Here is a 13,218-nt window from a genome sequence, read left to right on the forward strand (position 1 = left end):
TCAAAAGGTTAATCTGTTTAGTTAGACGATCTTCGCACATAATGACAAGCTGCCTCTGTGGTGCAGTTTCAATGCGGGTGAATCCCAATACAACGCAAATACCAGCCGCGTGGTAAGTTGGTTCGAATCCCAATAGAAACTTTTATTTTTTAATTTTTTTTTTATACATTTTATGATTGTAAGTATATTTATTATATAATTTTATTTTCAGAAAATACGTATTTAGTTAAAAATTTTTCCGACAATTAATGTTCAGAAATCATTTGTGGCATTTTTAATGTGTTTGTGTGTGTTTTATTTTTTTATTATTTTAATTTTTGGCACTGTTTTAATAAAAATGTTTGAGAAGTATTAAGTATAAATTAATTTAATATTTAAATAAAATATAAATAAAAAGTATATTAATTTCGTTTATAATCATATAATCATATAATAGAAGTATAACTTCTTACGTGCGTACAAAGTACACACACATTCTTTTTTATATTTTATAAATAAAAATAAGTCTGGCTAATTGGTTTATGCCAAAGCAAATTATAAATAAAAAAAGGATTGTCTTAGAACTTTAGACAATAAGGATTCTGAAACAAAAGAATCATTTCATTATTACGCTCTCTCATCTAAGTTTATTTAGACTATTAATGTCTTTTTGTCCAGTTTCATGTAATTAAAACTATATCTAATCATTACAGATAAGATTTGTGTGTACTTAGCTTAAAGATTTAAGTGCTAAGATTATTAAAACTATTTGATAAAGTAAATAATTTAATATTGAATTCTATAACTTTCTACACGCGAATAATGTATTTCAGTCGAAATTATTTATATATTTTTCTAAATTTAACTGCTGTATTTGTTCCATCATTAACAGAAGCTCAAGAGCAGTGTACCATTCGCGAATTTTCTCAAATTTCAGAAGTTATAGAACGGTGTAAAAATATAACAGTTTCAAATCTTGAAGTTCCGGCAAATGTTACTTTGGACTTTGATCTTCAGACAGGATCAACTCTTACGTTTGAAGGAGTTACATTGTTTAAAAATGCGACCTGGGTGGGACCGTTAGTAAGATTTAGGGGAAGCCAAATTGTTGTCCAAGGAGCGAAAGGTAATTATATATATTTTTGAAGATATTCTTCTTTAGCGGCGAATCGATTGAGGGTAAAATTTGATTGATCCGCGCACATGCGCACACCGACAGTATGGTATTAGTTGTTATACGGGCTCTGATTGGATGTTCAAATTTTGAAATGATCTGTCAATAATTGTTCAATATGGAGGTTATCGGTAAACAAAAATATTGTATAATATTAGTTTTATTGATGTGTGGACAGAAATAAAATCAAATTTATAATTATAGTGACTTTTTAAATAGTTTTGAAAAGCCGCAGGTACGTAATTCTAAATGTTTCAGTTGGAAATACCTAATAGCTTCAATACCTATCTATTTGGAAAATGTAAACAAAATAATGTAGTTACCTATTAGTAGACAATGCTTTAATTTACATAATCTGATTACGAACAAACTTTCTACAAATCTTCATCTCATATATCGTTTTCTTACTCTATATATTGTTGTATTTTATTTCGACAAAAATCAAACTAATAATTTTATTAAATTCATATAAATTTATGGTGTAAACGTTTAGTTTGTGTATATTCCCACATGACGTATAAGAGAGTTTGGTGCAGTTTGAAATGGCGTCAACTTTCGTACGGCGCGGTAGACGTGAAGTGGGTTCAAGCCCCAAGCAAGTTATTATTTTTTTTTATAGATTTTATGATTGTAAGTATATTATTATAAAATTTTTGAAGATATTCTTCTTTTTTGAAAGTGGTAGATAAGAAAGTTAGTTTGATTTTTAAATAAAATAAGTACAAATAACCTTTTAAGTATATTTACTTCGTTTAAATTACCTATTATATAATAGAAGAATATCTTCTTACGTGCGTACAAAGTACACACACATTCTTTTTTTCTTTTTGATGTGCCTATCCGTGACGAATGTTGACGATCATCATGGCAATGTATCCTATCTGCAGTAGCGCGGGAAATTTGCACATATATTGTATTAAATAAGGTTCTTTAACCAGGATGTTCTTCTTCTTGGACCTCGCTTTCCACATATTTTTCCTCGCAGGAGACATTGTAATTCGAGATTTGATGGTGGTCAGTACCTCTAGGTTTTTCTTCGTTCGTCTTAAGGACCTCCTTATCTGTGACTTGGTCAGTTAACGGGATTTTATGTATTTTCCGATATAGATGCTTCTCAGATGCTGTATATAGTATATTTCTCAGATGCTTCCAATTTTCTGTACATATTTTCGTTCAAGGTCGACGATTTAACATTAACACCATAAAAAAGGACAGAGTATACCGACAGACGGCGTAGTACTGCAACATTTTTACATTTATACCATGAGAGAGGTTATGACTCTTTAAGAAGACTCCCCTCCGGGTGAAGGGTGATCTAGCTTTTGCAATGCGGTTTCTTATTCTTATCTCTTGTTTGTTGGTCCATTCTTCATTTATTGTGGTGCCGAGTTAGTTGTAGTGGGTGACTCTTTCTACGGGTTTGGTTGAAGTAGAGCTGTTATCTCTTTCTTGCTAATGATCATAAGCTTTGTCTTCTTTACGTTTATATTGAGTCCATGTTGTTCACTGTAATACGTGATTTTGTACACAATGACTTGCAAGTCTTCTAGGTTGTCCGCAAATACTATGGTGTCATCTACATATCTTATATTTCTTACAAGTTCTTCTAATTTTTTAAAGCAATTTTTTGGCTCTCTTTCAGGATCTTTTCTAGATGGCCAAGGTGCGCTATATTGGGATGGCATGGGAGGAAATGGTGGAGTAACCAAACCTTATTTTTTTCAAATTGAGACCACAGGAGGATCTATATTTAGAAATATTCATCTACTTAATTGTCCCCATCATTGCGTTATTATTTCCAGTACTGATCTAACTATTACAGGCTGGAATATAGATGTTTCAGCTGGCGATAAGGTAAAGCTAACATTTTTGAATGAAAAATTAATTAAAGTAAAACTATGAACATTCCAAGAGTGAGCATTAAAATAAGAATGATATATTGTGAATCAGAACTTCATAAATAATTCTGCAGATATTAAGGCAGGAGCTTACTCTTATCTTATATTATAGATAATAAAGTAAGGTATACAAGATCACAGTCTTACCAAAGTATATATTTTCTCTAAAAGGCTTCGCTCACGCTGGATTAAGCTGTTTTCAATGGCGACTAGACTAATAATATTATACAGTATGTCCCTGTAAGTTGTATCCATATAGAAAACTTTTTTATTATTAATTTTACGAAAAAAAGTTATTCTTTATAAAAAGCTCTGCATGGTCAAAAACCTAAGATTTAACCATCAAATATCAAATTTTTTGAATATTATACGAGGTATGTCAAAAAGTTTGAATTTCACTCAAGAGTAAAGTAGATTTATTTTTCACAATATTGAAAATTGCTATTATGAAAAGTTGTTTGGAATTAAAAACTGTATTCTAGTATGCAATTACATCCTTCTAATTGAAATTTTTTTTTTGAAAAATTATGGATAACTTTTTCAGTTATTTTAATTCAGATAACTCTTTTATTATTAATTTTACGAAAAAAAGTGATTCTTAATAAAAAGTTCTGCATGGTCTAAAATCTAAAATACAACCATCTTTTGTCAAATTTTATCAATTTTATACGAGGTATGTCAAAAAATATGAATTTCGCTCAAGAGTAAAATACGTTTATTTTTCACAATATCGAAAATTGTTATTATGAAAAGTTATTTAGAATTAAAAACTATGTTTCAGAATGTAATTACATCCTTCTAATTGAAATATTCTGAAATATAAAGGTACTTTGCTTTTGATCTAAATTTATCTTTTTTGACATACCTCGTATAAAATTGATAAAATTTGATATAAGATGGTTGTATTTTAAGTTTTAGACCATCCAGAACTTTTTATTAAGAATCACTTTTTTTCGTAAAATTAATAATAAAAGAGTTATCAGAATTGAAATAACTGAAAAAATAATGATAGTTATCCATAATTTCTCAAATTTTTTTTTTTATTAGAAGGATGTAATTGCATATTAGAATATAGTTTTTAATTCCAAACAACTTTTCATAATAGCAATTTCCAATATTACGAAAAATAAAGCTACCTTACTCTTGAGTGAAATTCAAACTTTTTGACATACCTCGTATAATATTCAAAAAATTTGATATTTGATTGTTAAATCTTAGGTTTTGGACCATGCAGAGCTTTTTATAAAGAATAACTTTTTTTCGTAAAATTAATAATAAAAAAGTTTTCCATATGGATACAACTTACAGGGACATACTGTATCTATCAATGATGATTTTATGGATTTCAAAAATGTGATTTCGATAAACTCTTACAATTTACGTAGTTATTAATCACAATTCAGATTTGGCGCACTGATGTAAAATGATTGCAATAAACAAATCCATTCATGTAAATTTTATTGCATTTGAGAAGATGTGTCCTTTTATCATAAAATGAATGATGATTTAATATGATCTGACGATCAAATAAATATTTTTAGGGCAACTTAGGGCATAACACAGACGGCTTTGATGTTATTTACGGAGAAAACATCGTCATAGAAAACTCAATAGTGCAAAATCAGGACGATTGCGTGGCTATCAATCGAGGTAAAAACATGCTTATTTCAAACCTTCGATGCTATGGCGGGCACGGTATCAGTTTATCAGTAGGATTTAGCCATCGATCGTACAAACATAACACCGTGCATAATGTAACCTTTATTGACTGTGTGGTAGCCCGATCTGAAAATGGTATTCACGTGAAGACGCATAATGATGGGTATCTGGGGGAAATTAAGAATGTGACCTACAAGAATATCGAATTTGTAGGTAAGATTTGTTGTTATTACATTTCTTTTTTAAATATGTATATTATATAGTGTATAATTTTTTGTCTATTGCTTAGAATATAAAACCATAAGAAAGAGCTTAAATTATAAGACTGATATTTATTACTGATAATTATCAGTAATAAAGCATTAATGATTAATAGCCTATGGGATATGCCTACATACCCTCTCTTTTTACTTATATCTTCTTCTTTTTTCTTGGATCTACAACTTTAAATGTGTCTTGGCCGCATTTACTATTTTCCTCCACTCTTGCAGGTCTTGTGCAGCAACCTCCCATTGTTGCATCCCCATCCTACGTAGATCACTCGTTACTGCATCTTTTTCTTGGGTGACCAACTGACTTTTTGCCGTCGAGCCTTTTCCAGAAGGTTATATTTAGTAGTATTTCATCATTCGATCTCAGTATATGTCCTACCCATCTAATACGAGTTCATAGAGTGCTTGGAGATCCTGGTTGTATCTTCGTGTCTACTTCTTTTTCTACGCACTACAGCCCAAATTGAGCCTTGGCCTCCTTTATTTTTTGCCTCCACCCTTGTTTGTCTGTGATTTCCATTGAACCTGTTTCCATTTGAAACTCATCTGATGTACTGCTGCCACATCTGGGCTAATTCTACCAGTTTTCTGAGTACTCCCATTTCCACCATTATCCTCCACAGTGTAGCTTAGCTTACAGAGTCATATGCTTGTTTAAAATCTACAAAAATTTGTAGATTGTTATGTTCCCAACTCTTTTCTAAAATTTAGCGCAAGATAAAGATCTGCATGAAAATATCCACTTTCTATCCAGTTTTATATTTTAAGGTCTGTTCATGTACAAAAGAACATCATCGCAACCGCAACAAACATTTAGTTGAACTGGCCGAGCGCCATCTATATGTTATACCAGACAATTCTTACTCGAAACTTATACTTTTATTTTAATTTTAAGATATCCTAAACTATGGAGTCAACGTTCAACAAGATTATGCAAACGGCACTAGTACAGGTAATCCCACAAATAACATTCCAATAACAAATTTGTCTTTAATCAACGTTCACGGCACCGTAAAAGGATCTCATGCTACAGGCGTGTACATTCTTTGTGGATCCGCTGGATGTATAGATTGGAACTGGTCAGAGATTTCGATAACTGGAGCAAAAAGAGAAAATTCTTGTAATTATGTTCCTTCTGGATATCAATGTTGATAGTTTTTAAGACGTGATAGACAATAAAGTTTATGGCGATGTTGAGTTTCAATTTATTAAGTGTTTCCCTTCAAAGAAAACAAATTAAGTCAGAGATCATAATATATTTAACAATAAAACACTGAAAACGTTTGTTTTCTATACTTCCACAAAATTTATTATAACTATGTGACTACAGCTGTTTCGGCAGAGTGCTTGTTTTAGTTTACTATGTGTTTGTCTTTTTAAAGTCTTTAACTGAAGAGGTTGAGGAGTGGGGAGCTGTTTGTCTCGAGTTGGTCATTCAGAAGTATATCTGTATTTTTTAATTTATTAATTTCCATATTAGTCTAACTCTTCCATATATGAGTCTAATAAAGATAGCTTAAGACCTTTATTTTGAATATATGCAGAATTTGAAACTTTTCATTAAAAGAATGATTATGATCTAAAAAGTGAAGTACGTATGTAGAAGTGTCTGTTTTTCTATTGTTGAAAACCCTTTTGTGTTCTGCTATCCATTTGTCAAAGGTTCTGCAAGTTTGACCGATGTAAGTATTCCGACAGTCACCACAAGTTAGTTTGTAGACACCACTCTGTAGTTGTTTTAAGTAGCCGAAAGAGAAAACAACTACAGAGTGGTGTTTAAAAACTAATTTGTAAGTAGCCGAAAGAGAAAACAACTACAGAGTGGTGTTTAAAAACTAACTTGTGGTGGCTGTCCGAAAACTTACATCGGTCAAACTGGCAGAACCTTTGACAAACGGATAGCAGAACACAAAAGGGCTTTCAACAATAGAAAAACAGACACTTCTACATACGCACTTCACCTTCTAGATCATAATCATTCTTTTAATGAAGAGTTTCAAATTCTGCAGTGCATATTCAAAATAAAGGTCTTAAGCTATCTTTATTAGACTCATATATGGAAGAAATATGAAAATTAATAAATTGAAAAATACAGATATAATTCTGAATGACCAACTCGAGACAAACAGCTCCCCACTCATCAACTTCTTCAGTTAAAGACTTTAAAAAGACAAACACGTAGTCAACTAAATCACTTGAGAAAGGCACTCTGCCGAAACAGCTTTAGTCACATAGTTATAATAAATTTTGTGGAAGTATAGAAAACAAACGTTTTCAGTGTTCTATTGTTAGATAAAATGAACTTCCATCAAGTAACGGTCGAATCCATCAATCATAGTATATTTGTTGTTCAAATGTGCACTGGACCACAATTTTAGGGAATGTCTAAATTCTCAGGGAGTGGATAACGGTTGTACATCTGGTACATATTTAGCCGATCATACACTTTCTTTCCCGCGAATTAAAAAATCATCCCACTAAGTACAAAAAATTAGAAAGAAACACTAAAAGAAGAATAAATAAATAAAACCTTGTGACTTTCAAAAGAAACAGAACTGAATAATTCAATAAAAATGCAGATAAAGAAACAACTTGACCAAGTGATGAGAGGAACAAGATACTAGTTTCTGCAGAATATCATACAGGGAAAAAGTTTTAGGTAGCGTAGCGCTGAAAGTCCTGGCTGCACAATCTCAGAGAGTGGTTGAGTTACTAGTGTTAGGCTGCCCACGCAACCTTTGTTCCGAATGATGAATAAAACTGCTGACTAAGTGGACTGTATTATATATTTTTATCACTAAGATATCGTCAACGTGGTGACGTAATAAGTGAACAGTTTGTTTTGGTTAAATTCGGTGAAGTCAACAAACAAGGGAGGACTCAAGACGGTTAAAAGTAGTGTTTTAAGTGTTTTTGCTTTGCAAGTTTAACGGAAAAGAAAGAAGATAAGACGGGAGTCGGAATCGTCGTACCATGCCGCTATCGCTGAAACCTGATCCGCTGATTCCGACTCCCGTCTTATCTTCTTTCTTTTCCGTTAAACTTGCAAAGCAAAAACACTACTTTTAACCGTCTTGAGTCCTCCTTTGTTTAACCCGAATTTAACCAAAACAAACTGTTCACTTATTACGTCACCATGTTGACGATGTCTTAGTGTAATCTTCTAATTAAAACTTATCTGCTAGCAACATACACAACTGTCAGTAGTGTAATTAAATCCGGCTCGAAGGACCAAATGTTAGGCTGCCCACGCAACCTTTGTTCCGAATTATGAATAAAACTGCTGACTAAGTGGACTGTATTATATATTTTTATTACTAAGACATGTGAGCTCTTTGAAGACAACAAATGGACTGAGAAAAAATGAACTTGTCGCTAATAAGCCATATTTGCACGCAGACAGGGCCGTATCAGGACATTTAATTAAATATTGCAGCGAACAACTAGACCAACCAGCTTTTTAGACCAGCAGTAAACAGTGTTCAGGTAATCATGATGATCGCCAACGTTTGAAAGAAGGCGGCACCTTAAGAGGAAGTGTAAAATTTGCTGGAAATTTGGCCAGATTTACGTCTATCTAAAGAATATCTGTTGTCACATCTGCTTCTGTCGTAAGTGACGTAGTAGCGTATTAGCGTAGCGCCGTTGCCGATATAAAATAGGCTCTTTGTTTGTCCCATGTCAAAAATACAAATTCAACCCTGTATTAAAAAGTAGTATATCCGCTGATTCGTCGACATCATACAATCCATATAACCTTGGAAAGATGTAGTATGTGCTTGATAAGTCACAGAACTTACGATCAGTCATTTATGCCTGGTCTCACCAACAGATCTTAAGCTTAAGACGTGATTTAAGTTAGATAAATTTTCAGCTTGCCACAATGGATTGCTTAGATAAGAATCGAAAATTATGATGCAACGTAAGTGAGACTTAAGGCGGCTCTATCTGTAAGCTTAGCTGGAGCTTAAGACTTGTTGGTGCAACCAGGCATTAGAACCTTTAATAGTGGAGTCACTGAAGGTGGATATGAGCTATTACCTCCGATTTCGTTGAACCTCCATCGATTTGCATGAAAATTGGTGAGAGGTTAGAGGATATCTCAAGGAACAAAGGTGACGTGGTGTCAACTTGCGCTTTTACGCTGGGGGTGGATGCCACCCCTTCTCGTGGGTGAAAATTATTTTATTAAAATTAACCCCCCAATTCGATAGAGGGACAAATTTCAAGCAAAATTTGTTATATAAAGTTATTAAAATATATCAAAACTTTTTGAGTTATCAAAGATTTTAATTTTTCTTGAGAAAAATGCATGTTTTTAACCAATTTTTAATCAATAACTCAAAAAGCGTAAGTTTTTACAAAAAAGTTATTATTATCAAAATTAAAGATAATAAAAACGAAATAAACCCCTTACTAGAAAAACCTTTTAATGTTAACTAAAAGTGAGTTATAGGTAATTGAATGTATATTTTTTCGGCGAGTAAAAAACTTTAAGTATTCAAGCTGAAATAACGGGAAATTGATGTATTTTATTACATAAACCTATTAATCATTTGTCAAAGTACTTAAAAATATCTATCAAATGAGCTCCCGTACATGTTGATAGCGTTAAAATTTATGCTCCAAAATTTTTTTCAAAATTTCTTTTAAAAATTTTTCCAAAAAATGTTTTTTTTTTAATAACTCCGTTCGTGTTTACGATATAAGGTTCATCTAAAAACTGTTTGAAAGTTAATTCCAAGTGCTATTTAAACACGCTGAACCTAATCTTTTAAACCCCTACTTTTTTAAAAATAAAAGGTTAAATGACCACGGTTGCACGGTTTGGTTATATATAATTTTTTAAGTATATTGAGTATTTTTGGAGTTATTATCAAAAGAATATGAGAATTACAATAATTTTAGAAATTATGATTTTTTAAATTATATATTTTTTTCAAAAATATGCATTCTAAACCGGTCAAAATTATCGAAAACATTAATTATGCTAATATAAAGAAGTTCTTGTAAGCCAAGCCGCACACCAAAGAAACATGAAACGAAAAACATGAAACATGAAACGAAAAATATGTTTCATGAAAAGAAAACACTGCTAAACAAATCTCAAAGTCCGCCTACCAATGAAACGAGTGTGATTCATGCTCATGACACATTTTCGGAGAGTTTCATAAATGGCCGGACATATATTTGTTTAGCAGTGGTTTATTTCCATGAAACGTAATTTACGTTTCATGTTTCTTTGATGTGCCTTAGGATTACTATAAATTTTAATTTTTGTGGAAATGGCGTATGTTTTATTTTTCACTTTTTCCTAAAAAATTCGAAACGGTTCTTTTATTTTCATTATAACTTGCTTAATTTTGACGCTATTACCTTGTTCTGAAGCTCATTTGATAGGTATTCCGAAGTACTTTGACAAATATTTAGCAGGAATATTTTATACATTGCATCGTTTTCCCGTTATTTAAGCTTGAATACTTAGATTTGACTACTCGTCGAAAAAAATACACATTCAACTGCCAATAACTCACTTTGAACTAACATCAGTTTAGTTTTTTATGTGAGGAGTGTATTCAATTTTTTATTGTCTTCAATTTCAGTAATAATAACTTTTTTGTAAAAGCTTATAATTTTTGATTTATACGTGAAAAACCGATTTAAAACATGCATTTTTTTTTACAAAAAAATAAAATCTTTGGTCTTTAATAACTCAAAAAGTGTTGATTTATTTTAATAACTTTATATAACAAATTTTGCTTATAATTTGTCCCTCTATCGAATTATGGTATTATTTTTAATAAAATAATTTTCACCCCCGAGAAGGGGTGGGGCATCTACCCCCAGGGTAAAAGCGCAAGTTAGCATCATGTCACCTTTGTTCCTTGAGGTATCCTCTAATTACTCACCAATTTTCATGAAAATTTATGGAGGTTCAACGAAATCGGAGGTGAAAACCTTCAGTGACTGCACTATAAATATATATGGAGCTTGAAGAAATGTGAAAGAAATAGGGCTAGCCGTCGACGTAGATAAAACTAAAGCCGTAATACAAGCAAGAGCAAGGACCCAACGAAACTTGCAGAATTTGGCAATAGACGACGCTAACATCGAAGTAGTAAAACAGCTCACATACCTGGGTGTACAGATAACAGGATGGCATACTTCTATTTGTCGCAGGTGTTTGGATCCAAAGATATCCACAGGGTAGTAAAGTTTAAATATACAAGGTGTCCCAAAAGTAGTGGAACGTTCAAATATTTCGCGAACTAAACATCGGATCGAAAAACTGAAAAATACGTGTTCAATCATTTTCAAAAATCTATCCAATGACACCAAACACCAACCCCCACTACACCCCCTGGAGGTGGGGTGGGGGGTAACTTTAAAATCTTAAATGATTTCATAGAAATCGAAATTATAGAAACGGTCTAATATCTCACGAAATACACTTCCAAATGAGAAACTAAAAAACAGAATTTGAATCTTTTTCGAAAACCTTTCGAATAACACCAAACGTGACCCTCTAACTCACCCCCTGGGGGTGGGGTGGGGGGTAACTTTAAAATCTTAAATAGCAACCCCCACTTTTATTACAGATTCGGATCCATCATGAAAAATTAAGCAACATTTATTCGAAACATTTTTTAGAATTGTTAACAGATGGCGCTTTAATTGGAAAATACGATTTATTAGCGCCATCTATCAGAAATTTTAAAAAATGTTTCGAATAAATGTTGCTTAATTTTTTATGGCGAATCCGAATCTGCAATAAAAATTGGGGGTTGCTGTTTAAGATTTTGTTACCCCCACCCCACTTCCAGGGGGTGGGTTGGAGGGTCATGTTTGGTGTTATTCGATAGGTTTTCGAAAATGAATAAAAATCTGTTTTTGGTTTCTCATTTGGAAGTGTATTTCGTGAGATATTAGACCGTTTCTACAATTTACCTACGGTATCAGGATAAATCGTTTTTCCCAATTATAGCGCCATCTATCCTCAGTTCGAAAAAATGTCTTGAATAAAAGTTACCCACTTTTACGTAACGAATCCAAATTTGCAAGAAATACTGGGGATTTCCATTTGAGATTTTAAAGTTACCCCCCACCCCACCTCCAGGGGGTGTAGTGGGGATTAGTGTTTGGTGTCATTGGATAGATTTTTGAAAATGATTGAACACGTATTTTTCAGTTTTTTGATCCGATGTTTAGTTCGTGAAATATTCGACCGTTCCGCTACTTTTGGGACACCCTATTTAAAACCATCATACGACCAATAGCAACAAATAGTGTAGAAACATGGATCATGACTGAAAAGACTATAGCGACACGCTTCATTTATTATTTTTTTAATTGATAATTTTAAATATTAACTTTCTTTTCTAAACTAAAATAATATGGGTCATTTAAAATTCACATGTGCTTCGCTCCTAAAATACAAAACCAGATTGTATAAAATTAATGTTGTTTTCTGGGAAACAAATTCCCCATTCAATAGTTACCTTATCGGACCTTAATAAATCACTTTTGAAATGCATCCGAAGACGCTTCTAAGGGCCAGCCTCTTTATGTCAATAAATTAGTCTTTAACTTAAAAACACAGACATGTGTTTTCCAGTCAGTCGATCCACAACAACGAGTCGATACACAACCCTCGCTGGGCCAAATAATAACAACCCTCTTACGAGATATAAGCACTCCTTTTTAACCAAAAATAAATAAATATTACTGTTCGTTGTTTTTACACTTATTTATTTTTATTATTAATTCCATTTAATCGTTTCCGTACACCACCACGGAACAAGACAATAAACCTTATTAATACTTTTGACTTTTGAAAGAAAGATATTAAGGAGAATATCGGGGCCCATGTTATATGATATGGAGAATAAGGTTCAACCACGATTTATACCAATATTACAAAGAACCCTCTATAGCAAATTATGCAAAAATACAAAGATTGCCGCAGACTACGTCACCTTATAAGAATGGATAATAACACAACACCTAGTAGAACGCCTAGAGAAACTGTGGTGGAATGTCAGCCAGTATGAAGACCAATGAAGAGGGGGATAGACGAAGTGAGAACAGATGCTAAAGAGATATTGAGGGTGGACAACAGCCAGGGACAGAGATACTTGAAGGCGGATACTAGGGGGCCGCCATAACCCAACTTTTTTTTTGGGGTGAGAATCTTCAAAGGACCGTCTGGGAAGGTGTCCCATGTGTGTCGGATTCA

The 13,218-nt window shown here is 32.6% G+C and overlaps 1 protein-coding gene across 1 annotated transcript; it reads left to right on the forward strand.

Annotated features, from left to right (window-relative positions):
* The first annotated feature begins 756 nt into the window (after positions 1-756).
* Positions 757-6,190, forward strand: LOC114325268 (polygalacturonase). The gene is made up of 4 exons (XM_050656639.1): positions 757-1,105; positions 2,796-3,007; positions 4,593-4,923; positions 5,878-6,190. The coding sequence occupies exons 1-4, from the start codon at positions 802-804 to the stop codon at positions 6,132-6,134; spliced, it is 1,104 nt and encodes a 367-aa protein (XP_050512596.1). The 5' UTR covers positions 757-801; the 3' UTR covers positions 6,135-6,190.
* The last annotated feature ends 7,028 nt before the right edge of the window (positions 6,191-13,218 follow it).

This window comes from Diabrotica virgifera, chromosome 7 (assembly GCF_917563875.1).
Source record: "Diabrotica virgifera virgifera chromosome 7, PGI_DIABVI_V3a".
Lineage (NCBI taxonomy): Eukaryota > Metazoa > Arthropoda > Insecta > Coleoptera > Chrysomelidae > Diabrotica > Diabrotica virgifera.

Coding starts and splice junctions, on each gene's coding strand:
- LOC114325268 (XM_050656639.1), top strand. CDS start 802: ATGTATTTCAGTCGAAATTATTTATATATTTTTCTAAATTTAACTGCT. Junction 1,106..2,795: donor TGTTGTCCAAGGAGCGAAAG/GTAATTATATAT, acceptor GCTCTCTTTCAG/GATCTTTTCTAGATGGCCAA. Junction 3,008..4,592: donor ATGTTTCAGCTGGCGATAAG/GTAAAGCTAACA, acceptor AAATATTTTTAG/GGCAACTTAGGGCATAACAC.